The following is a 27,414-nucleotide window of genomic DNA, read 5'->3' on the forward strand; positions in this document are numbered from 1 at the left end:
AATAGAATCCACTCTGCGCACTGTCCTGGGAAGCATCATGATAAAATCCATCATGATGTCTTCCCATTTCCATACGGGAATCTCCAACTATTGCATCTTTCTGTGAGGTCACTGATGCTCGGCCCTGACATTCCTGCAAGTCAAGCACTGCTCAACAAACCATGCTATATCCCACCTCATGCAGGGCTACCAGTAATCATGGCGAAGATCCCTATACATATTCGTCGCCCTGAGATTAATGGAGAATCTTGACTTGTAAGCCTCTACATCAGAACCTGGCGCACCCCTCCCTAATAAGGAACCCATATCCTCCGATGCAAAGTCAACAATCCCCGACTATTATAATCGAAGGAATCCACCTGCCCTACTATCCACTCACACTTTTAGCACTCTTCCTTCATAGCCTCAATTTGCGCCTCCTGAATCTGTTCCAACAACGGAGTAATCACTATCATCCTCAAACATATATCACGAATTGGAGCCGCGACCGCCTTGCGGCTGAGAGCATCGACCACCACATTGGACTTCCCCAGTTTGTACATGATCTCACAATCATAATCGTTCACCACATCCAACCAACAACATTTCCTCATATTTAGGTTCGACTGATCCATCAAATACCTCAGGCTCTTGTGGTCCGTGTAAATAGTACAACGAACTCCATAGAGGTAATGCCACAAAATCTTGAGGGCAAAAACCACAGCCCCCAACTCTAATTTATGCTTCGGATAATTCGCCTCATGAGGCTTCAGCTGCCTCGAAGCGTAAGCAATCACACGACCTCGTTGCATCAAAACTGCACCAAAACCCGAGATCGATGCGTCACAATTGACCAGAAAATCATTGACACGCTCTGGCAAGGTCTGAATCGGCGCCTCACACAACCGCTGTCTAAGAGTCTCGAAAGCTGCCTGCTACTAAATCCCCCAACGAAATGTCACCGACTTATTGGTTAGCCGGGTCAACAGAACAACAATCTTGGAGAAATCCTGGATGAATCTCCGATAATAACCAACCAAACCAAGAAAACTTCGAATCTCAGATGGAGACCTCGAAACCTCCCACTGCATCACATCCTCGACCTTAGCCGGATCGACCATAATACCCTTCTGATTGACAAGGTGTGCCAGGAACTACACCTCGCGCAACCAAAACTCGCACTTGGAGAACTTTGCAAAAAACTCTCCCTCCTTAATGTCTCAAGCACCTCCCTCAAGTGCTCCACATGCTGCTCATGCGTCTTGGAATAGACTAAGATATCATCAATGAAGACTATCATAGACCGATCCAACATCGGTCTGCACACGCGGTTCATGAGATCCATGAATGCGTCAGGAGCATTAGTGAGCCCAAATGGCATCACCCCAAACTCATAAATGGCCATAGCGAGTCTGTAAAGTTGTATTCTGTACATCCCCATCCCGGAATCGCATATGATGATAACTCGATCGCAAATTAATCTTGGAGAACCAATATGCATCATGAAGATGGTCGAAAAGATCATCAATCCTTGGGAGGGATAACAGTTCTTCACTGTTACCTTATTCAACTCCTGGTAGTCGATACACATCCGTTGGGATCCATCCTTCTTCTTCACAAATAGGATCGGGGCTCCCCAAGGCGAATAGCTCAATCTAATGAATCCCTTGTCTAACAGCTCCTACAACTGTGTAGACAACTCCTGCATCTCGGGAGGATCCAACTGATACGGTGCTTTGGCTATCGGAGTCGCACTTGGAGTCAAATTGATCATGAACTCCATCTGCCTCTTCGTAGGTACCCCATGCAAATCATCCGAGAATACATCCGGATACTCACGTACAATCGGCACATCTTACACGGCCACCTTACCCTTATCCCGGTTATCCATGACATAGGCGACAAAACTCGCACAACCCTGATGAAGGTAACGTTTGGCCCTCGCCACAGAACACATAACTGGCCTAAGTTGCAGTCTCTCATGTTGAATCTGTTGGACAATGTGTCTAAGTCCATAACTATATTCCATTTGGGTTGCATGGCACTGAAACAATTTGTAAGGATGGACTTTTGAGAAGAGGATATTTATGATTTATTAATATATTATAAGTTCTAATATATTAATATGAAATCATATTATTGAATTAGTATTGATTAATTATTAATTTGGAATTAATTTCGTGATCAAAAGAGACTAATTAAATATAAGGGGTTGATTTGGTAAATCATTCATTCTTATGGTGTGGGCCAATGATCCATGATTCCTTAGGTTGGGCTAAACCCGTGTGACAACCATGGATGATCCATGGAGGTTTAAACCTATAGAGCCTAAGGAATATGGAAGGTCATGCACATTAAGGTTTACATGGTGTAACCCTAGTTTTGACACACTATATAAGAAACCCATGAGCTCCTAAAATTGGCATCCTAGTGTTCTTGGAAGAGCTATAGCCGATTTTTAGGTGCAAGTATTCCCTCTCAAGTCCTCCATTTTTGGTTGTGTCGTGTGAAGCATTCGAGCCATCACATTTGGGGTGCTAGGTTCTTAAAGGTCCAAGGAATCAAGCTACAAGAAAATGTATGTCTTCTAACTAGATTTTGGTTATACAAGTACTCATGATTCTATGCTAGATAGGGTAATGATTTGGAAAATCATTTTGCATGTATAATTAGAGAAAACATAGATCCAAAGCATTTAGGGTTGTATGTGCACCTTAAGGTTGTCAGGATGCTCCAAACCCTTCAGAATCACCAACTCTCCCCTCCTCGGGATCCAAACCCGAACCAATTGTTGCTCGCAATCGATCACTACCCCATTAGGGCTCAACCAATCCATGCCCACAATAACATTGTTCCCACGCAAAGGAGTGGGAACCATATACACTGGATACTGCTCGCTGAATAACTGAAGGGTACACCCTTGATGAACCCTCATAACCCGAATATATCTATCATCAACAATATCCACATCAAGAGGTCGATCTAGCTCCCCTGGAGCTCCATCAAATCTCTTACTAAGCGCAAGAGATACAAAAGATCGGGTAGCCCTTGAATCAAATAATACCAAGGCAAATATATTGTTCACGAGGAACGATCCTAAAATAAAACACATAAAGATAAGCATCAATTCAATATAAATAAAAAGATAAGGAGAAGATACATACTCGTCACCATGTTAGGTGCTGCTCGTGCCTCCTCTGTCGTCAGCTGGAACACCCTGTTCTTCGTCGCTGGTGCAACTGCCTGACCCTTATGTCCATCAGTAATCCTCAATTTCGCAGGAGTGGGTGCTGACACCGGTCCTGCCACAACCAAACTCTGACAATGGGCCTTATTGTGGCCCCTCTGATTGCACTGAAAGCAAATCGGGTCAGATACTAGAGTGATGGGGGTGGTAGCAGTATAATGTCTACTGATGTGACCAGTCTGGACGCACTTGAAGCAGCCAGAACCCACCCCTCTGCACATCCCCTCGTGCGACTTGCCGCTCTTACCATAGCGGTTACGTTCATGATGGTCTCTCGGTCTACAATCAGATACCTTGGGCCTCATGCCCAAACCCTCAACACTTGTAGCAGAATTTGGCCTCCTCTTTCTATCCATCTCCAAGTCAATCTCCCTCTCCCTAGCCCTCACTATCATGTCTTTCAGCGTCTTACAGCTGGATCAGATAACAAACTCCCAAATATCGCTCCTCAACATCTCGTGGTACTGGGCCTTCTTCATTTCCTTGTCCGCTAAATATTGTTGAACCATAAGCGCCCTCTCCCTGAACATAACAATGATCTTAGTCACCGTATCAGTAGTCTGACATAGATCTTGAAACTCTCGTGCCAGCTACTGCACCTCGATCACCGACACAAACTTGACTCGGAACCTAGTCGAGAAATCACTCCAATACATCAAATCAATAACATCACCTCCTACAACATGCCCTACTTCCTCTCACCAATCACGGGCATTGTCTTTCAGGAGGCATGAAGCTAGTCTGATCTTATCCCTATCGGGACAACGACTAATACGAAAGGCGTTGGCAACATCTACCAACCACTTGTTGCTCGCAACGGTGTCCCTAGCCCCATGATAGTCTGACGCTCCACATGCCCAAAACTCCTTAAAAGTCAGAGAGCATGTCCCAATCAAGGTTACAATCTCAACGCAAAAGGTGCTCAATCTCTCGTCAAGAATCTCCAATATACCCTTCTTGATCGAGCTAAATATCACAGGAGTCTGATCAAGGATGTTGCGCGTAATATCAAACGAGATGAACTCCTTCGTCTGGTCATCAAGCTGCCTGGCTCCAAAACCTGAGCCTGAACCCTCCCCGACATCGAAACTGCCCACTGGACTGCCTCGCAATACCACCATACTGAGAATAAACCATAAAACTATAAGAATAAGCATTAATGCGCATATCGGGGAAATCATAACTACACAAACTCCCAGGCTTCATTACAACCATCCGTGAATCGAGTACGAATCCTATGCTTCCAGTAGTGCGGGACCATACTACCTTCCACGTATATCCGTACTTTCCTTAAGAAGTGCCTCCACTCAGCCAAGTTACTCTATAACCAACAGATCCCTCGCAGATAGGGCTCTCAGCACTAAATCTTATCCTAGGTTTCCCTAGGGAAGACTCCACACCACTATCCGCCATCACATGTAGAATGAACTTATGCTAACCTTCTGTAACTAGCTCACAATACAATTACATATCACAAATATTAGATAATTCTTCGAATGATAGGTCTCTCCTTACAACGATTGGACTCAAACAGGAGTTGCGCAATAGAGCTAAACCTAACCTTCTGAAATTATTTAGTTTTCATAATATGTAACTTAGCATATTCGTTTACTAACTAGCCGAGATTAGCAAGAACTCCTAAAAGTACAAAACAAGTAGCATTCGAGCATAAAGTAAACAGAGTCGAGCATAACCTAATAAGGCCATCCTATCACTGACTGATTAGTACTAGCATGCAAATCCATAAGCTCATACAATAGGCATACAAAGGCATCTCTCCTAGATCCTTAGCCATAATCTAGCATGCGATTCACAATTCACAATTCATATCATATATAAGCATGTATGAGTATTTTAGGATAACTTACTTGAGCTCGGCTAATTGCATGCACCACGCCTTTTTCTCATTTATAAATTCTTTTTATAAAAATGTTTTCTTTTAAAATTTTCTACTAAGTCTTTAGTTTGAGTTCAGACACACCCGAGAGTGTGCTCGAATTCCTCAAAACAAGGCTCTGATACCAACTTGAAACATCCAAAAATATGATCCAAAAAATTTCCATTTAATAATAAATAAAATAGTATTTTCCATAATATCCAAACACATGAATAAAACCAATGTATCAAGTTATCATAAATCAGAGTAAAACGTCATAGCAGAATATCAATGGCGTGTGTGTGCCTAATATTCCAGTCCATATACTTGTTCTTGGATGACCCATCAATAGCCCAATCACTAAAGCCCAACAGAAATGCCCAACTCGAGGCCCAAACAAAATTAGGGTTTTCACATAAAATGACGATTAGGGTTAAGTGTTTTTACTTAACTCATTAAGGACTTAATCCATTAAGTCTATCAATCCACTAGGCTAAACATACAATGGGATCGACATAAGTCATAACTTCAATCCACTGATCCAAACGCGAGTCCCGACAATCCAAAACTAACATCTCCAAAACTAGGGTTTTTTAAATCCTAATTAGGATTTATAACCCAAGCACATGCCAATTAGTCAAACGATTAGACTTTTAGATCAATTAGAGCTTCATTAGGTCAATTGGGGTTTTATTAGGCCTGACACCACCCACTACTACCTCGGGTAGTGGTGGTCAACGGTGGCTCACGACGGCGGCCACCACCTCGTGGTGGTGGTTATAATTTTAGACTAAATATGTCTGAGCATTCTAGATAACAATCTCACACAGCCACCCAAGGCGGCAGTTAGTGGTGGCAAAATGGCGGCGTGAAGTGGCAGCCACCACCTCACGGTGGTGGTGACGGGTTGTTTCCTTGAATAATCCGGCCAAACATGAACATTCCACATAACTCCATCAAACCCACACTTAAACACACAGTAAATCACACATACAAACATATCACACACACAACCACCTCTCACGGTAGTTGGCGGCGACAAAATAAGCACCTTAGTGGCAACTACCATAGTTGGTTGCCATGGTGGTCCGCATAGCTTTCTGGTCAACAACACACCCACACACACACTTCACGGACACGAGTTGTGCACAAGAAACATACCCAATCACATCCACCCTCGCGGTGACGCATGACAGTCGGAAGGAAAGGCGATGGAATAGTCTCCTGGACGGCAGCGGCAATGCGACATCAGAAGAGAAACGGAGAAGGGAGAAGGTGGTGTGAAACCCACTGAGTATAACAACAACAACAGTGAGAGAGACGCATGCTCGTGATCCTCGTCGGCAACTAGAGTGACGCGGCGGTGAACGTTTAACGGATCACATCGGTGGCTACGTCGTCAGCTAGGAATGAAAGTCGTTTGGCGGCCATGGCTGACCGGAAAATGAGTGAAGAGGGTGGTGGCGGCTGAAAGTCACACATGGCGGCTAAAGAGATGATGAATTAGGTTTAGGGTTGAAGGTATTCGGTGATGTATCTTGAAGCGGGAAGGGAAGGGGGTCCGAGTCTAAACCCGTGATCCTTTCAAACATCAACCCATTTTTTACAAGTTTGGCCCCTCCTCCACTAAAACTTTTCAACATAACTCCAATATTTACCATTTAACCCCTTACCTTGAAAAATCCTTTCATAATAAGTCCATAATTTACCAAACACACCCTAACTTCTGAAATCATTTTAAAATTAAATCCATGATTTACTAAACAACCCTCAAAATTCAAAATTCTTTACAAACTAATCTGAAAATTACATTTTAACCCCAAAAATCTCAATTATGACGTATTCAACCCCTCCTTCTCTGATCATTACCATCTAAATCCCCATTTTACTCTTTAGCCCTTGCTTCCCATAATTTATTACAATTCAAGTCCAAATATTACAATAAAGATCCAAAATTTCCAGAAATTATGTCATTTAGCTCCTTATGACTAACAATGTTATCTTATTACATATTTAGGGCTACTATTCATTATTAATTTTATCCATTTATTTATTTAATAAGCGGGATGTCACACAAAATGTGTGGATTTTGATTATAAGAATTTATGTAATGTTGGTGTAGTGTTTATGGTCACTGTTTTTTATCTTTTATAATCAAATTTGTTTCATAATGTAAGGGTATTTTGGTCCTTTCTTTTTTGTTCACTGGTTTGTTACATAAGTAAATAGTAGTTTGGTCAACTAGCGTCATATAACATCATACTTCCAATTCACTTGGTAATTTTTTTGTTATTTTTCATAGCATTTTGGTCAAAATATGTGTATTGTTGGTATAGCGTTTATGGTCATCATTTTTATCTTTTATAATCCCAATTGTTTCATAAGGTAAGGGTATTTAGGTCATTGGTTTGTTACATAAGTAAATGGTAGTTTGGTCCACTAGCATCATATAACATCACACTTCCAATTCAATATCATAAACATATACACTTCACTACATACATCAAAATCGATCAACATTGGAACATACAAACTTCAAGGTAGTACATCAATACATACACACAAAATTGGTCAACATTGGACCTTAATCCACATTAATTAATACTTAAAGACCTACCACAACTTCTTCCTACTTACCCCTTGTACACCATCCACATCAAAATCCCTACCAAGACTATTAAAATAACAAGCAAACCAATCATAACCTTAACAAGATTCATCAAACTTATTTCACCATGATGAGGGTTCCCTTTTCCCCGTCCAATGGTTTTTTTTTTCTTATTTGCCATAACTTCAAACAGAAGTTCCTTGTTCCATGGACTTACTTCACCATCATACCATTCAAAGTAGCCATAGTCTTCAACTTCATCGGGCCAGTATCTGCACCCAAAGTATTTTCATCCAGGATTCTTCTCACTCATTGATATCTTCAAGGGGGCAATTACTCCACAATAGCACGTCCCAGAGGGACCATTGTTTGACTTGTTTACCCCACTAGCCCACTTGTTGATTCATCTGATTGAGACGAAGACACCATTGTACAATCCTCGTGAAGAAGAACTAAGATGAAAAAGTGAAGATTGATCTAGGGTTGTAAAGGGTTGAGGCCGTTGGGTATCATTTATAAATGCTCAACTGCCATATAAGATATTAGGTGGATACCGCATAAATAAATTGTTGACTCAACAAAATTCAAACCGGTTGACCTGAAAGTAACGCGTTATATGATTACATTTAGTAAAAAATCAATAACACAATGTCAAAATTAAAAAAAAAAAATACAATCTCAAATTTGAATTTATCCTCTTTTGTACTATTTACAACCAAATGGAAGAAAATTTCCATTTTTTTAGTTTTGATTTGATAACGTTAACGGTAAGGGTTCCCTCGATTCTAGTGAGCACTTCCCGTGTTTGCGAGACCCGCGAATTGGAGTTCTGGGCGCGGGAATCCCTCGTTTGAATCTACAGCAATCCCCATTGTATTTTTTTTTTTTTTTTGGAAACGGCCATTGTATTCAAACCCTAATTCCACTTCCACCCACAGTTTTTCTTCTTCCTGTATAAAGTGCTTTTTATTTTCTTGAGTCTCAAGAATTAGTTTTTATTGATGGCGACAACAATTACAGAGAACAGGAATAATGAAATCAATCACATGGTGATGAATGTCGAGGTGGCTGTTAATGACCAGGAACGATGTCGAGTTGGTGTTGATGCTGACGGTGTACCTTCGTCTTTGCCTTCTCCTCATATTCTGAAAGAACGATTTAAAACTATCAATGGTGATGGAGGTGAAGAACAAAGTGGGATTTCTGAATCTGAAGCAGAGGGGAAGGTGAATGTTCAGAAGAATAGAGGTAGGAAAAGAATTCGGAAAGGGAACGGGATCAGTGATACTGCTACTAAATCTCAAGAGAAAAAGAACAAATCACGTGGTCGCCTGAAGCAGGTTGTTACTAAAAAAGAAGAGAAGATGGCGGTTGGTGTTGTGAAGTTAAGTGATGATGATAACAAGTCCTCAGAAGAAGGTATGGTTGATGCTGAAACTGATCTTGCTATTCCTGATCGAGAGGGAAATGTTATCAACCAAGTAGTGAACAACAAAGATGACCAAAAAGAGAGTGGAAGGCCAAAAAGAAGTACTAGGAATGAGGTTATTAATTATGCAATTTTTGACTATTATTATGATTTTGAAGAGGATGTACGGAAGAAGACACACCAGCGATCAGTTCCAAAGAAACAAAAGATGGGTGAAGAGGAACAAGATAAAGAAGATGGTGATGGAGGTATAGAACACAATGGGGGTTCTAAATCTGAAGCAGACGGGAAGAAGGGTGTTCAGAAGAAGAAATTCAGGAAAAGAGGTCGGAAAGCGAAGAATGGGAACATTGTTACTGCTACTAAATCTCCAGAGAAGAAGAATAAATCACGCCAGAAAAAGCTTTGTGTTTCTACAAAAGAAGTAAGGAAGATGACAATTGGTGTTGTGAAGTCAAGTGACGATGATAACAAGTCCCCAGAAGAAACAGAAGAAGATATGGTTGATGCTAAAACTTCTATTGCTACTCCTGATCGAGAGGGAAACATCACCAATGAAGTAATAAACAGTAAATATGTCAAAAAAGAGAGTGAGAGGCCCACAAGAAGTACCAGGAATGCCGATATTAGTTATGCTGAGGATGGAAGGAAGAAGAAACATCTGCAGTCAGTTCCAAAGAAAGAAAAGAGAAGCAAGAAAGCTTCCAGCCCAATCAAGAAGGAGGAATCAAGGCCAAGGTGTGCTGCAAGGCACAAGGTTCCAGATGAAAATGTAACACATTCTGTGTTCCTGGTTTCCCTCTTTCTCTATTTAAATTTAAATACATCTCCTTGATTAAACAATAAACGTCATCTCTTTATCTTCTTCCATTTGTTGGCAGGGAAATCTAGTTTATGTACCTTCAAACATGTGTCATCAGTGTCAAAGAAACGACAGTGGACGAGTTGTTAGGTGCCAGAAATGCACTACAAAGCGTTACTGTGTCCCTTGCATGACAAGATGGTATGATTATGAAAGATCAAAACTTTTTCTTCCCTCTTTCTAACCGAGTAATCAAATTGAGTGATTGCTTTTCAAGGTGCAGTTGAATAGACTTGTTACATCATTTTAGCCCTTCACACTTCTGTCATTGCTTTTTAACTTTCTTGGGAAATGGTGCATTGACATCAGAGAGTAGCCATCATTGACCTTTGTGATTGTGTTGGTTAAATTTGTAGCATGCTTCTATAACCCACTGACTTGATGCCTGATTGTTTACTACTTTACTCTGTCTTTTACTCTTTTAGGTATCCTAACATGACAGAGGAGATGTTTGCTGAGTGTTGCCCTGTTTGCTTAGACAATTGCAACTGTAAAGGTTGTTTGCGTGATGTGCATCCTAAAGTTGGTTCCTGCATCTTTATCTTTTGTTATGGAACTTATTTTTTTTTGTTTTTACTCTTATGTAAACAAGAAACTTAATACTGAATGTGTTGGTGGTTTTTTAGGTCAAACAAAAGATTGATTTTAAACCTGATGATGATCAGAAAATCCGGTATTCTGTTTATATCCTACATGTGCTTCTTCCATTCTTGAAGCGTCTCAACAAGGAGCACATAAAGGAGAAAGAATTAGAATCTAAAATTCAAGGTATTTCAGTTGTTCATCTCTGTGTTCTTGCTGTTTTTTCAAATATAACTCCAAGTTTACACTGTAGCTAATCTAAATGTGAGTATTGCCATGTATATATGATTCTTGACTATTGATGATGAGTGTGTCTTTAACCTGAATTCTCATTGTTCATCATTTAAACTTACCTTTGGCTTGATGATGAGTTGTAATGATGATAATGTGAGTTTGTTCACTAAAAGGGTGGTTTAAATAGATAATCAGCAATCAGTCATACTTTATGTAGGTTTCCCTAAGTTTTTATTTCTTGGGCAGGATCTATTTTATCAAAGGTAAAGTTGAAGAAGGCAAAGTGCAGCCCGAATGAGCGCATGTACTGGTATGTCATATCAGCGATTGTACAAGTATATGAGGATCTTGTTTCACAATATTTATGTTCTTTCATTTTTTTTCTTGATTATAGCATCCTACTTTCATTTGTTTATCTTACAACATTTTACTCTGAAAAACTACTCAATTATGGCAATGGCATCCAAGTACAAAGCACTTTTCACTGCTTTGATTTAGCAGCCTTTTCAAAGTACATTGTTTCAATGAGAAAAATATTGGAACGAGAATGCTGTAATAGAAAGAACTGAGAGGAAGATTTTACGATAAACAAACAAGTGAAAGCACACAGATATTCCTTGCATTTAGCGTTTGTTTTTTAATGATTTCCTATTTTGATTGTGAGTTAATGTATGCAGTGACTTTTGTAAAACATCAATATTTGATCTGCATAGAAGCTGCCCTTCTTGTCAATATGACCTTTGTCTTGAATGTTGCTGGGAATTGCGAGATGGAAAACCTATGGGAAACAAGGAAGAAGTTATGACTGATTTTAATGATCCAGGTCCTGATTACTTACATGGGGGGAACCCTCTTAAAGCTAAAAAGGCTGTTAAAGATCCTCCACAAAAGAAAAAGCAAACTCATAACTGGAAGTCTCTGGATGATGGCAGAATTCCTTGTCCTCCAAAACGTATGGGTGGTTGTGATCGTGGTATTTTAGAGTTGGTTCACATAAAGCCACGTGACAGTGTTTCAAAGTTGTTGGAGAAAGCACAAAAGCTCTTAAAGACACACAAACTTGAGGAAGACATGAGGGATATGCCTGAGAAATGGTGCACATGTTCTTCAGATGCTGGTGATCAGCAGTTACGAAAAGCTGCTTCCCGTGAAAATTCTAGAGACAATTACTTGTATTGTCCACGTGCAATAGACATTCAACATGGAGATTTGAAGCATTTTCAGTGGCATTGGTCAAAAGGGGAGCCAGTAATAGTCAGCAATGTTCTAGAAACTACACTTGGGTTGAGCTGGGAACCCATGGTTATGTGGCGTGCTTTTCGCCAGATGACAAATACCAAACATGATAAGCTCTTGGATGTGTCTGCTCTCAATTGTTTAGATTGGTGTGAGGTATGTTAAGTATTTCCTTTTGGGCTAAATGCAAGAAGTAGCTACATACTTTCATCTATTTGTGTATTATATCATCCTATTTTCATTGCTTTCTATTACATCGTTGTACTTTCAACTTTTATCTCATTAAGGCATTGTAGTCATGTAGTGTGAAAAATCTACCCATTTATGGCATTGTACTTTCAAGTACTTTTTTGTATTAGTATATGATACTTTGAAAAGTCTACCCGTAGCAGTGAAAACTTGCACTGTATTTGGATAAAATTGCTATGATTGGGTAGATTTATCCAAGAACAATGTATAATAGTAACGAATGGAAGTACAATGCTATTATTTGTCAGTTAATCCTTTATTTTACTGACATTGCCTTATATATAATATATGTTCTGTGGTAACTGTTGGATGGATACAGTTCATACAAGCTTGGGAGAATATTTTTTTTCAACATATTTTTCTAGAATCTATGTTAGATTTTTTTCGTTTAGTTAATGCTATTTTGGGGTATTTACATGCCTAATCATCCTTTCTTATGGCATGCAGTTTGATATCAATGTTCATAAATTTTTTACTGGGTATTTGGGTGGTAGATATGACAAAGAAGGGTGGCCTGAGATCCTAAAGTTGAAAGATTGGCCTCCATCAAGTTTATTTGAAGAACGGTTGCCACGTCATGGTGTTGAATTCATCACTTGTTTACCCTTTAAAGAGTACACACATCCACGTGATGGATACCTTAATCTTGCAGTCAAGTTGCCTGAAAAATCTTGTAAGCCAGACATGGGTCCTAAAACCTACATAGCTTATGGCGTTCATCAAGAATTGGGACGTGGAGATTCTGTAACTAAACTTCATTGTGACATGTCTGATGCGGTATGCTTTTTCTATCTTGTTAGGGTTTGAGGTTTGTAATTAAATTTGGGTTTTTAGACATCTCTAAGAAAACTCTGCTGCATCTATCCTCACTAAATATATTTTGTGGTGACATGCAGGTGAATGTGTTGACTCATACTGCAACTGTGACCCCCGAACCTGAAAATCATGAAAAGATAAATCAATTGAAACAGCATCACAAAGCTCAGGATGAGAGGGAACTTTTTAGACTGGTAGGGAAGAAACATCAAGATGTTGATGACATGAAAGATGCCACTGCTGAGGTAGTTGTTGGCCTGAAAAAACGAGGGCGCCCATTTAAAAAAATCATTGAATCTAAAGTTGAAAAAAACACGAGTGATGTCAATATGGGAGAAACAAGCGCCCGTGTTTACGCCTGTGTTTACAGTAGACGCAAGCGAAAAAGTGGGGATGAAACAGATTCTTGTCTTGTGACAAGTACTAGTGATCAAGCAGATGAAAGTGCACTGAAGGAGGATAGATGTGAAGGACCTAAGTCTAAAACTGATGAAAAAGATAAGAGGAAGAGAAAGGATTCCACGAAAAAAGTTGAGGGACAAAATGGAAATAGAAGAAGTACAAGGAATTGCAGGAAACAAGTGAAAGCATCGGTTACCAATAACGAGGAAACAGAAGCTAGTGAAGAAGTTAAGAGTAAGAGAAAGGATTCCAAGAAAAGAGTTGTGGGACAAAATGGAATTAAAGGACCTAAAAGGAAGGGAGAGAAAAAAATGATATCTTCTGATGGTGAAGAAGTTGATAACCAGGATGATATTTCAGGTAGTTGTGTGGATGGATTTGATTTGGGAGATGGAGGTGCTTTGTGGGACATATTTCGGAGGGAAGATTCGCCTAAACTGGAGAAATATCTCAAAAAACACTTTAAAGAGTTTAGACATATCTTTTGTCGACCATTGGAGCAGGTAGTCCTTACTTTTAGTTGAAATCCATTCATGTGTAGCATTACATTCCTAAATAGTAATTTCTCAAACTGTTGTATTGTATCTTTTTGGTCCAGGTTATCCACCCAATTCATGACCAAACATTTTACTTGACCATGGAGCATAAAAGGAAGCTTAAAGAAGAGTTTGGTTAGTGTACATCTGCAAGGCCCTGTATCGGATTTCACTGTTATAAAATTTCTGAAATGTGATTATCTTTTTGGTTGTCATCAGGAATTGAAGCATGGACTTTTGTCCAGAAGCTTGGAGATGCTGTATTTATACCTGCTGGTTGTGCCCATCAAGTTAGAAATTTGAAGGTTAGTCACTTAACTACTACTTTTTAGATTCTTTTTATTAAGTTGCTTCATCTGAAATTAATAGGGAGTGTTGGAATGAAAGGAATTGGCATGTCGTTATATAGTGATTCAGAGAATGATGACATGGCAATACTATTGGCCTTGTTAGGGCATGATTATGAATGACTACGTAGGGGTTAACTTCATGTCTTGCAATGATGATATTGGAGCATCTCAATCCTCATGCCTTTGCTGATCTTCATACCCTGGTTCACATCTTAAATTTGACCTTTTTGACTTTTTACTGTTTGACTGAGTCAGACCGTCTTGGATCGAGTTTTTCCGCCTAGACTTGTTTCTGACCGATTTGGACTGATTAATGATGGATCTTGATTTATTTGGCTGATTAGCTTTAGTCCTACCCAGTGACAGTCCTCTTAGCGCCTAGGCACTGCCTAATTGGGGCCTATGCTGTTTTTTTTTATCATGTAATACTTATAACCACATTCACCATGTTTGCCTCACAACCTTGCGAACATATAATCACTACTGCAAATGCCTCCAATATCACAACCATGCCCATGCAAGTCTACTACCTCCACTCATCCCAATGCTTACTAGATCCAAGTTAGGCATCTTAAAACTAAAAGAGTAAATTACATGGATGGTCATTGTGGTTTGGGATAATTTACGAGTTTGGTCCTTAACTCTTATTTTTAACTCAGACGGTCCCTTAAACTTTATTTTGTTGCGTATTTGGTCCCTAATAACATAGAAAGACAGTTTTACCCCTATAATTTAATATTCAGATTTTTTTTATTATTTAAAAAAGATATTTATTAAAATAATCCATGTGGTCCCACCACCCAAAACCTAGAGTAAATTACACGAATGGTCCCTATGGTTTGGGGTAATTTGCGTGCTTGGTCCCTAACTTATTTTTTTAACTTAGAAGGTCCCTACTGTTTCTTTTTATTACACGCTTGGTCCTACTGTTTGTTTTTGTTACACGCTTGGTCCCTGTCTTATCTAAAAAGACTATTATTTAAATAGAGAAAAATGGTGGGGTAGGGTAAGGTGAGGGGGGTGGAGTTGAGGGTGTGTTTATTTAAATAAATTAAAAAATCAAAGGAAAAATAGTCTTTTTATGTAAGACATGGACCAAACACGTAACAAAAAGAAACAATAAGGACCTTTCGAGTTAAAAAAATAAGTTAGAGACCAAGCGTGCAAATTACCCCAAACCATAGGGACCATTCGTGTAATTTACTCCTAAACTTATTTTCCTTACTTTCCTCTCTTTAGCTTTCACGTTCTAATCTGTAACCCTCCTCCATCTACATCTTCTCACCGCCTACTCTGCCTCCCTCACCCTCCTCACCGTCGACATCAATCTCCTCCTTACCATATCTCCATCTCTCACTTCATCATCGATAGAATCCCAAAATAACCAATTTGTGACCTAAATACCCCTGCAAGTTTGTGACTCATGTGGTCGCCGCCGCCTGCCCCATCGTCAACGTCAAGCATTGTCCGCCAGCCTCCATTGTCAAGCGATTGTCCGACAGCCTCCATCGTCAAGCAATCGTCTGCCGACCTTTCTCTATATTGTCGGTGTTATCCGCCTCTCTCTATTTCACCAGTTAACAAAAATCGATGTTTAATTTGCAAGAATCGGATGATTATAGGTTGTTTGTTGATATGGGTATTTACAAACCGACTGTCAATGCTTGTTCGCTGATTTGGTTTCAGATTTTGGGGATGACCCGAGATAAGTTCCTTTTAGTTACAAATCAACCTTGTCTATGTTGTATCTCCGGTCAAGAATTAAGCTCTAGTGTTGTATATGGTTTCAGAGATCATGTATTCCCGACTTCCAAAAATGAACTAAAGGGTTTATATATGAATCAGGAGTGGTTGAACTTTAGTTAACTATTAGTAATTTTATTGTTTAAGAAATAAATAACAAATTAATTAACAAAGAAATAGTTGGGGTAAAATAGTCTTTTTATGTATGGCAAAGACCAAACACCCAACAAAATTATATCTTAAGGACCATCTGTGTTAAAAAAAGGAGTTGGGGACCAAACGCGCAAATTACCCAAAACCGCAAGGACTATCGGTGTATTTTACTCAAACTAAAACTTACATTTCCTCCTTTCTCAAGTCCCTAACCGCTTATGTTTATTTGACTATTGCTGTCAAAATAGTGTACCAAGCGCTTAATGAAAACATAAATCACACTCGGGTTCTTTTCATCGTGAGTCACATCAACACAATGGCTAACAATTTGTTTTCACATCAAATACAACTCAGATTGTTCATTGTTGATCGTAATGACAGCCATATCGTTGTTGAGCACCTATTTGTGATCATTGTTGTAAAAGTCGCTTGGCGGTACTAAGTTGGCCTACTAGTGACTAGAGATTGGTCGACTTTTATTTATGGATTAGTTGGTGATTAGTCTGGGACCCTAAATTGTAAACCGGTTAAATTTTAGAATAAATAAATATGACTAATATCACAACAAAATAAGTTTAAATGTGATTAATATCATAATGCTAATATGACTAATAAAGTACTACTTATTCCTCAAATAGTTTTGATCAAGATAAAACTTCTTCAAGGTGTTCAAAGTTCATCGACTTCTACAACTTCACTAATTGTCTAGGCAAGGATGGCTGAGTACCGCTTAGGGACTAATCAGAGATTAATCGGGGACTAATTGAGATTTTTACAACATTGATTGCAATTGGTAAACACAATCATGCAATTTTTGGACTAAGCAAGTCCCTTGTGCCTGGTTTGACAAATTGTGACCCTCATTTGTCACTTTGGATTTTGAACAACTTGTTTCATGTTTCATGGTTATGCTTTATATTTTTTGTCTTAGTTTATGTGGATGACATTTTGGTTGCAGGCAATAAATCTAAACAAATATGAGACAACATTTCTAAACCGAGTGTCCAATTTCTACTCAAAAGGCTAGTTGCTAGCTTTCTTGGTTTTGAGACAACTAGAGGCAAGATGGAATTCATTTAACAAAGGGCTTCTAGCTTAAATGTAGCTCAAATGCATCAGGTGTTTCCCTCCCTTCTTGAGGTCAAAGGGTTCAAGTCCGTTCCACAACATAGGACATAGGTGAACTCGAAAGCAGATTAGATTTGTTGTTTAAAAAAAAAAGTAAACCATTGACATGCTAAATGCAAATGCATGTCCTACTCCAAATGAATCCAAGCAATAAGCTTCACGTCATGAAAACCCCTTTGATAACATGACTCTTTGCAAAAGTAGGGTTGGATTACCTCACACCGATTATGCCTAATATTACTTTCTTGGTGAATAAACTAAGGCGTCAATTTCTTCAATCATCCACATGAGTCATTGGCCATAAGTCTTACTCTTGTTGTCGAATGCCTATGTGGAATACACATGAAAAAAATGGTAAACCACACCTTCATGGTAAACCACACCTTCAGGACGGCCTACGCCGAACCTCAAGGGGGTAAATCACAAAGCACTAGCAATATTTGGGCGTGGGTTGAACCTCAAAGGGGTAAATCACAAAGCACTAGCAATATTTTGGGTGAAATTCTGCACCTCAACCACTAAGCTCCCTTTAAAGAGACTAAGCATGGATTAGTCTACAATGGCCTATTGTCATATCATGTTTATCTTCGTGGTAACATAATCATGTGGCAAGATTTGCTACAAAAGCTGATCATAGAGATGTTACTCTTGCTCAATTCAAAAATCATTAGGTTGAAATCATTATCTTCAGAAGTTTTTTCAGCAAGGGATATGATCATTGCAAAGATATCATCCTTGGTGTGATAACTTGAGGGCTCGATGACAACTTGCTACAAATCTTGAACAAAACATATTGAGATCGATGTCCATTATATGGGGCACACGGTATAAAAGAGCACAATGTTTCTTTTGTTCGGCGATCCTAGGTGTACAAAAAAGTTTAGTGACCATTATTGAACACAAAAAATGCCTTTACTTGATAGACTGTCTTAAGTCAACATACATTGTTATCCATTCAACTATTTTGTCCATATTGGGCTTAAAGGAAGAAAAAAGCAGTAGCCCCTTAGTGTCCATCATTAAACTCCTTAATGATCTTAATTTACATACATCAGCCTACTTAATTTACATACATCAGCCTACTGCATGCCAAAGGCACCATAACCTATTTCATACCGAAGGCACTAAAACCTATTTCTAGTCCTATGTCAACAGACATGGTTATCCGGTCTAAATACTAGACTTGAAAGAACAAAGAAAACCTATTAGTGTTCATCATTAAGCTCATGAATGATATCAATTGACATAACAATGCGGTGCATCTGAAATGCAGTACAACCTGTTTCATGTCCTATTTCTTGTCCTACGCCACCAGACATGATTATCTATTCTATGTTGTCCACACCGAACTCAAAAGGAAAAAAGGAAACATCGTCTTAGTGTCTATTATTAAGTTCATGAATGATCACAAGATACATGTCTCGGTCAAATGCATGCCAAATGCAGTACAACCTGTTTTTGTCTTAAGTTAACAAACATTATTATTTATTAAACTTGTCCATATTGGATTTAAAAGAAGAAAAAAAAAGCAACCCCTTAATGTTCATTCTTAAACTCCAAAATGATCTCAATTAAAATAAATTAGTCTGATGCATGCCAAAGGCACTACAATCTGGTTTCTTTCTGTTCTATGTCAACGAACATGGTTATCCATTCAGGTGCTTTGTCTATAATAGACTTGAAAGAACAAAAAGAAACAACCCTTTAATGTTCATCATTAAGCTCATAAATGATATCAATCGACATAAGTCTTCGTCCGATGCATTTGAAAGGTAGTACAACCTATTTCATGTCCTAAACCAACAAACATGATTACCCATTCAACTACTTTCCTCACACCACACTAAAAAGAAGAAAAAGAGACATTGTTAGTTTCCATTAGGGGTGGGCATTAGGATCAGACCAGATTCAGTTCCAACACATGACTGGTTTTAGAGAATTCCTTGGACCGTGGACCAAACCTAGCGACATAAACTGGTTTTATGGTTCTTGGACATGTTTGACCGGTACAACATTCGTTGCGTATGGTGCAAGTTGTTGAAGCAGTAGCGAAGTTCTTTCAACTCTAATATCCTAACTTTGGGGGGCTGTAAGTCGATCATTATGGAGCCAAAAATGATGAAGTTATAGCATAAATTGAAATATAAACTATAAACTACATGTTGGAAAAAATCATATGTCAGTCCGACATCAAATGAATGAGTTATGTAATTTTTAAAAGTTTCACAGATTGCACGTAAAAGCTGAAAATTTGAAAAACTGCCTGCTTTGATACCATGATATCAGGGGACTGTAATTCATTCAATATGAAACCAAAAATGATGAAATTCTTAGCCTAAATTGAATTAGAAATTATAAACTACATTTTGGAAAAGATCTCATGTGAATCAGACTTAAAACAAATGAGTTATGTAATTTTTAATAGTTTTACAAATTAAACATAAAAGCTGGAAAACTAAAAAACTTTCAGCTTTGATACTCCGACTTCGAACTATAACTCGTTCAATATGGAAACAAAAATGATGAAGTTATATTGTTGTAGCCTAAATTGAAGTACAAACTATAAACTACATGTTGGAAAAGATCTCATATTAAACTATAAACTATAAACTACATGTTGGAAAATATAGCAAATCAAAGAACCGAAAACCACACCTATTACATAAATAAAATAGCTACCGGTCCGGTGCGGTCCTAAGTCAAACATAAATTAGTATTCATTAATGAATGATCATGATTAATAGAGTCCAATGCATGCCAAATGCAGTACAACCTTTTTCCTTTCCTAAGTCGACATAATATATTATCCATTAAGCTACTTTGACCATATTGGACTTAAAACAAGAAAAAAGAAATAGCCTCTTAGTGTCCATCATTCAACTCCTGAATGAACCCTGAGTGCTAGCTTTGAGCTTGTTTTGAATAAAAAAACTCAAAGCTTTAAACCTGACTTGAGCTCAACCGAGCTTGAATTTTCAAGCTCGAGCTCGTTGAAGTGATCAACAATCAACACTTTGAGCCTGGCTCAATTCCATATTTAAAAATGCCATTGCATTATATTTCAATGGGAATACGATTAAGCTTGCAAGCATGACTCGAATCTAATCCAATATATAAAATGTGAATAGGACAAATAGTAAAAATATAACTTTGACTCAACTCGATTATATTCACGAGCTTTACGAACTACCCCACTAGCTTTAAAACAAATGGTAAAAATTTAACTTTGACTAAACTTGCAAGCATGACTCGAATCTAATCAAATATCTAAAATATGATTTCGAATACCTTTCAAGTTGCTTCTAAATTTATGTGTTATCATAAGTGAATAAATATTTTTTCTTTTTGTGCAGTCATGTATAAAAGTTGCACTAGACTTTGTTTCTCCTGAAAACGTTGGTGAATGCATTCAACTGACAGAGGATTTCCGTGTTCTTCCCCAAAATCATAGGGCCAAAGAAGATAAGTTAGAGGTAAACAATCTCTTCTGGTGGCATACTCTATGTATTCACCATAAATTTGGGTTCATATGTTACTGATAACAGGTCAAATTGGTAATTTAGGAAAATACTTGGCAAAAAAGGTAACAGGTTATATGGCTTAAAAATCGTCTGATTCACAGAAGTCTGTAGATTATAGCATCCTACTATCTATCCAGTTGTAACCCTGCCATTCAAATACAAGACATTTTTGCTGCTATATTTGAGAGTACAATGTTATAACTGGGGTAGATTGCTCAATTTATAATGCCTTATTTTGAAAAAGTTTCAAAGTACATTTCTGTAATAGAAAGATCTACCCAATTATAGCAGTGAAAATTGTTTTGACTTTGGATGACATTACTATAATAGGTAGAAACAAAAGCAGGATGCTATAAACTTATAATAAACAAATGAATGAAAGTATGTGCCTATTTTTTGTATATAACTCTAGTTTCTAAACAATGTGATAATTTATTATTTTCATAGTATTGTTTATTTATTTATTTATTTAATAATTTCGACTGATCTGTTCTAAATTTAAAATGGTGCAATTGGTTGATTCACAGGTGAAGAAAATGGCACTTTATGCAGTGGAGGCAGCTGTGAAGGACTTGGAAAATTTTGATACCAAGTAAGTGAAAACCATTTCTTCAACCATTTTCAATCCTAGCATTAAAAAATATACAAAAACAGTGTAATTTTAGCATCAAGTTTATGCACTCCAACCACACACTAAAATTTATCACATCAGAAAACACATCTTCAATGTTTTAATAATAAAATAACTTGGTCTTTTTACATATTACACTAATAATTTTCATTTGCTTTACAAACATATATCATGGATATCAACCAAAATTTTAAAAAACTACCACACAATGAGATTCTTAATATCTGGAAGCAAATATAACATTAGATGATTAGATTTGGATGTATGAGTTTAACTAACAGGGAAACTTGTTTCAGAAAGGGAATTGAAACTAAATCTAAGGAATAGGCGGATGCAACCCACAAGGGAGAGGATTGTTGAGGTTCCACTTTCTGTAGTATATTGTATTAATTGAATTTGATAGATTTTGTCTAGTCTTAAACTGAGCTCTGAGCCCAAGCATACTTCCAAGAAACTCTTTCAAACTGTACTTGTCACTTATTAACCGATCATGTAACAGTTTGTTTTTTGGCTTGTCCTTGAGCACAAGTTATGGGAAATGCAGGTTTTGTGTTTTTGAGTTTGTGTTGTGTCTTTTGATTTATGTTACTTTGTACATGTTGATCTTGTGTTTCAAAAATGGTTTAATAGTTAAGCTATTTATGTGAATTTATGGACTCAATGGGCACTTGACTTAATCAGCTTGTATGTATGTATGTATGTATGTTAGTTTTATGAAATTTCAATTGCTTAAACTGTAAAAAGAATGGGGGTTACCTTGATGTGAAATTAAGGGTTTTATGAAATTTCAATTGGTTAAATTGTGACATTATGTTCTTAATGTGATGTCCTCATGTTCGATTCTAAGTACTTTGAGTTAGTTTTATGGAAGTTAAAAGAATTAATCAATCTAATCTATTATGGTTGATATTGGTGTTATGCTTTAGATCACTCACATTGGTCATTCTTTTTTACCGTTTTCTCAAAATAAATTTGTTTTTAAATGATATTTTTCTGTCTTATCAAATTATGAAAAACCTTACCATTGACAATTTTGTTAATGTTACAAATTATCCTATTTTGGCTTTTTTGACAGGATCTTAAATCATACTCTTCTTTAGTGATGCGACAATGTTGGTCTAACCCAAGAGAAAGGATCTTAAATTACACTTATGGTTTTGCAAGTCTAACCTAAGAGAAAATTGAAAGCCTCACTTAATAAAGCTCTGTCTTGGACCATAAGTCCTTAACACTTTAAGAACCCATGCACCTAAAGCCTAAGTGTTCCCCATGTTGGAGATTAAGTCCTTAACACACATGCACACATGCTTGCAACATATATTGGAGTGTCTGAATGGTCCACTCGCTCTGACGATCCGTCTGCTGATGATAAGTGGTGCTAAGATGCAACTTCATACCCAGTTCCTCGTGGAACTTCTGCCAAAAACGAGATGTGAGCCAAACATCTCGATCCGATACAATGGAGACTAGAATACCATGCCGAACAACAATCTCTCGCACATATAAATTGGCCAATTTCTCGTTCGACGAGCTCTCTTAAATGGCTAGAAAGTGGGAGCTCTTGGTTAGACGGTCCACTATAACCCATATCGCATCGAATCCCTTTGCCGTTCGAGGTAACTTGGTGATGAAATCCATAGTAATATGTTCCCATTTCCACATGAGAACCTCCAATGTCTGCAGCTTGCCATGCAGTCTCTGGTGCTCAGTCTTGACCATTCGACAAGTCAAGGCCCAACACTAATTTCTAACACTCTAACTTCACATAATGACCATCAACTCATGCATGGTTGAGATAAATCTATCAAGATGTCATTTTTATGAACAAGGGACCTCAAAAACATCAAATTAATACTATTCTAAGCTTTTGGAGTAACTTATACTCACATGAATCAACTCAAGGGACCAAAACATGCCAAAAACCCTAACTAGCCTAGATCTAAACAAAGAATCACCAAGATTGAGACTTCATACCTTCTGGAAGATGATGAAGGTGAATAGATTATGGATCCATAAGCTTCAAGCCAACAAATGCTTCTCTAAAGGTTTTTTTTTTCTTTAAGATGCACCAAAACATACAAAATGCTCAAAACTCTATAAAAAGGGATTAGGGTTTCGTGGGAACTTCTTTGGGACGAAGGAGGCTGATGACAAAAGAGGCCTTGAGGTTATAAGTGCTTAAATAGGGACCAAACCCTAAATTTTAGGGTTTGCCCTAGCTCGAATATGCCCGACGTGCCAGGGGGAAAACCTCGAGTCCAATATTCACCAAGGTACGCCCAACGTACCTCAATTACACCCATCGTAATTTCCACCATTGCAAAATAAATAAACATTTAAAATTAAAAAATTTACTTAGAAATCGGGTGTTACATTAGACATCCTGTTTTAGAGAGAAAATGGAGGAGAAAACCAATGAAAACAACATCACATAAATCAGGATAAAAGTTTAGAAAAATATTATATTTCTTAAAATTTTGATCCAAAATCGAACCAACGAATTGATCCGGTGAAAAAACTAGAACCGATATAGTTTAACCAAAGAATCGATAACCGACCCGATGACATAAAACCGATACCGGTCCGGTGGTACCTGTGTCGGTTCGGTCCAATCCATTTGTTGCTCACCCTAGAGCCAAATTAAAAATATAAAAATAGAAAAATAGAAAAAATATATTTATAGAAAAAACAAATAAATTGGAGGTTTAATCCAACAAAAATCCTAATATACATATAGGGTCTTTTATTTAATTGATTAATTGCAATTCTATATTTTATTTGCCATTTTTATTTAACTATTTCGTAGTTAAAAGGCATTTATTAAAATTAGAGTAAATTATAGAATAAATTGCATCCCTATGGTTTCAAACAATAATAATGTTGGTCCCTAATCTATATAAAAAAACAATATTATACCTTTTTTACTATTTTTTTTGTTACAATTGTTTTACTTTTAATAATAGATATTAATATGGGCTTTACATTCCAACCCAACCCCCACCCTCACCCCTACCTCCTTCTTCCTTTCATTCTTGTCGTCGTCCCCTCACATCTTCGTCTTTTCTCCCTTTCCAATCAATATCCCCCACCATAACCACTGCGTCCCTCCATCTTTTTCATCACGACGACCTAAAACTAAACTAAAGACTCTTCCATCAATATGAACCAAGAAATGCGGAAACCCCTGCCGAAAGGGATTAACAATTAGCGTTTATGTGTTATTTTAATGGAATTAATTGGATTAGGATATAGATCGGTGGTTAGACGATCTTATGTAAGCATGAGTTTAATGTAATACAAAATTGGTGGTAATTATAACCCCATTTGTAATGCAATCACAATGATTGTTAAAGAATGCTTACACCATACTCATGTTTTCGTCTTTTGTCAAAAACTACTTACTAAGATGGAAAAATACATATATTCTCTCCTTGTTATTAACATTTAGTGCCTGAACAACTAGTATGAACTGAAACGCCGTTTACATTTTTTTCTAGAATAGTTTGATCATGATGTTCATCTAAGCTTCTGGTAACACATCTAGTTGTTTTTTTAGGTCATTTTTGATCGCTTAATTTTTGATTTTGTGCTTATTTGGTCACTTAACTCTTTTTAAGTTTTAAAAGTTCATCGAACTTTTGGTTTTTTGCTCATTTAGTCACTTAACTTTTGGTTTGGTCACTTAACTTTTGGATTTGTGCTCATTTGGTCACCTAACTTTTAAAATTGTGCTTATTTAGTCACTAAACTTTTGAATTTTTTTAAAAGTTTAGTGACCAAATGAGCATAAATCCAAAAGTTAAGTGACTAAACGAACACAAAACCAAATGTTCGATGACCTTTTAAAACTTAAAATAAGTTAAGTGACCAAATGAACACAAAGTCAAACGTTAAGTGACCAAAAATGTAACATCTAAGATTGATCAGGTTAGTTTCTTAACTTTGGAATTTGAGTTGATGACATTATTGGTCCCCAAGATTGGAATCTTAGCCTTTTTGAGTACGTGGGGCGTAACTTTGCTTACGCTGGGCGTAGAGGGCTCCGGGTGCGTACGATGCGCGTACATGTCGTACGCTAGGCGTACGTGGCTTTGACCAAAACCCTAGTGGGTTTGTGCACTATTTAAACCCCATTATGACCCCAAGACCTTCCCTCACCTTAGCCTCCACTGTCATTTCGACCCTCTTAGCTAACCCTAGCCATTTTTGAACATCTTGAGCTTTGTAGTGAGATTTTGAGCTCCTTTGGTGGTGAAGAAGGTGGTGCAAGAAGAAAGCTTTGTCTCCAAGACTTTAGATCCAACATTTTCTACTTATTTGTCACCACATTGAGGTACAAAGCTCACATCCTTGCTTGTGCTTCCTTAAGTTCTTGGTTGGAACAAGATTTCTCCTTTGGACCTAAAAAGATTAGATCTTGGTGAGTATGAGCTACTCCGAAGCCTTTTAGTTGCATTTCCAGTTAGGATCTAGTGTCTCAATACTTAAAGGTGCAAGATTTGAGGCAGTTTAGTCCCCATTCTTGAGTTAAGACGTAGGAAAGGGATTATGAGACTTGATCCTTGTTTTTGGACTTCTTATAGCCATAAAAGGGCTTAAATTTTGCAACTTTATAGCCCCTAGAGGTCTTAATGAGTGCAGATATGAGTTTTGGACGTAATATCTTAATGCATTAAGTCTTTGCATGGATTGTAGTATAGCTGGCGCGTACGTCGCACGTACACCCATATACGCCGTGCGTACTGTCTTCGACCGAGGTATGCTGCACGTACCATTATGTACGTTGGGCGTACGGTTCATGCAGTCTCGTTTAGTGTTGGGCTCAAATCGTTGGGCCTTATGTGGAATTTTGGGTTGTAATCGTGGGCCGATGGTTTTGGATAAGTTGGGCCCTAGAATTCATTATTGGATCATTAGTAGCTTAGTTGGGACTTTTGGGCCTTGTGGCCCATGATGGTTACAAATTTTGGATGATAGGCCCATTAGTGAAGGAATGACCTTTGGGCCATTATAGAGGATCTTGGACTTAGATTTCTGGGCTTTTAATTAGGGTAAATTATAATCTTAAGTTAGGGTTAATTGTATCATTGTTTAGTGTGTGGTTTCGGACTGTTAGGCGAGCAACTTTCATGTTCAACAGATTGAGGTGAGTCTTCTCACCACACTCATGGGTCGAAGGCACCAATGCCGGCCCATTAATTGATATGTGATGATAGTAATGGAGTATGTAAACGTTGCTATTTGGTCTATATGTGGATTTATGTGAAGACCATGAGAGGAACTCATGACATATGATAAAACCATGGGAGGAGCCCATGGCCCTGTGATACAAGACCATGGGGTAGCCCATGACATTCCAAGTGAAGACCATGGAGGGAGTCCGTGACAAACTTATGTGTGTGTGTGTGTATATATATATATATATATATATATATATATATATATATATATATATATATATATATATATATATGTGTGTGTGTGTGTGTGTGTGTGTGCATTGTATTATGTGATTATATGATTCATGTGTTATGAGAAACTCATTAAGGTTGTGCTTACAATTTTATTGAATGTTTCAGGTACCTCTATTGATAAAGGACAAGGGCCCGACTTGATGGCGCGACGTGCGTTCTTAGTGATTTCATATTTTGCTTTTGTACTCTGAACTTTAAATAATATGGCTTTGTAATGGGATTTTTGGACATCTTGTGGTTGATATTCATGAAATTGAAAGTTAAAAATTTTCTATAAAATTTGGGCTGTTACAAAAAATGACCTAAACCCTAGAAAAAAAGAATAATTTTGTTAGAATTAGATAGTATTTGATGTTTA

The 27,414-nt window shown here is 37.7% G+C and overlaps 1 protein-coding gene across 4 annotated transcripts; it reads left to right on the plus strand.

The window, feature by feature from the left end:
* Positions 1-8,465: 8,465 nt before the first annotated feature.
* LOC145053275 (lysine-specific demethylase JMJ27-like) lies at positions 8,466-22,138 on the plus strand. 4 transcript variants are annotated; one of them, XM_079001289.1, is made up of 13 exons: positions 8,466-9,911; positions 10,021-10,142; positions 10,427-10,523; positions 10,628-10,769; positions 11,064-11,127; positions 11,495-12,209; positions 12,750-13,079; positions 13,199-14,023; positions 14,119-14,191; positions 14,276-14,361; positions 20,784-20,903; positions 21,479-21,543; positions 21,879-22,138. In XM_079001289.1, exons 1-13 carry the CDS (start codon positions 8,712-8,714, stop codon positions 21,907-21,909), a joined length of 3,870 nt encoding a protein of 1,289 aa, XP_078857415.1. In that variant the 5' UTR covers positions 8,466-8,711; the 3' UTR covers positions 21,910-22,138. The 4 variants fall into 4 exon arrangements, 2 of the variants coding, with proteins under 2 accessions (XP_078857415.1, XP_078857416.1); XR_013684420.1 differs by lacking the exons at positions 21,479-21,543; positions 21,879-22,138 and adding an exon at positions 14,426-14,609; XR_013684419.1 differs by lacking the exons at positions 21,479-21,543; positions 21,879-22,138 and adding an exon at positions 17,261-17,481 and having other exon boundaries at positions 20,784-20,871.
* Positions 22,139-27,414: the final 5,276 nt, after the last annotated feature.

This window comes from Lactuca serriola, chromosome 5 (genome assembly GCF_051521515.1).
Source record: "Lactuca serriola cultivar US96UC23 chromosome 5, Lser_US96UC23_V15, whole genome shotgun sequence".
In the NCBI taxonomy this organism is placed as follows: domain Eukaryota; kingdom Viridiplantae; phylum Streptophyta; class Magnoliopsida; order Asterales; family Asteraceae; genus Lactuca; species Lactuca serriola.

Bases quoted from the DNA above. Each gene is read 5' to 3' on its own strand.
- LOC145053275 (XM_079001289.1), top strand. From the start codon at position 8,712: ATGGCGACAACAATTACAGAGAACAGGAATAATGAAATCAATCACATG. The intron at 13,080-13,198 runs GTATGCTTTTTC...GGTGACATGCAG, and splicing joins ATTGTGACATGTCTGATGCG to GTGAATGTGTTGACTCATAC. The intron at 14,024-14,118 runs GTAGTCCTTACT...TTTTTGGTCCAG, and splicing joins TTTGTCGACCATTGGAGCAG to GTTATCCACCCAATTCATGA.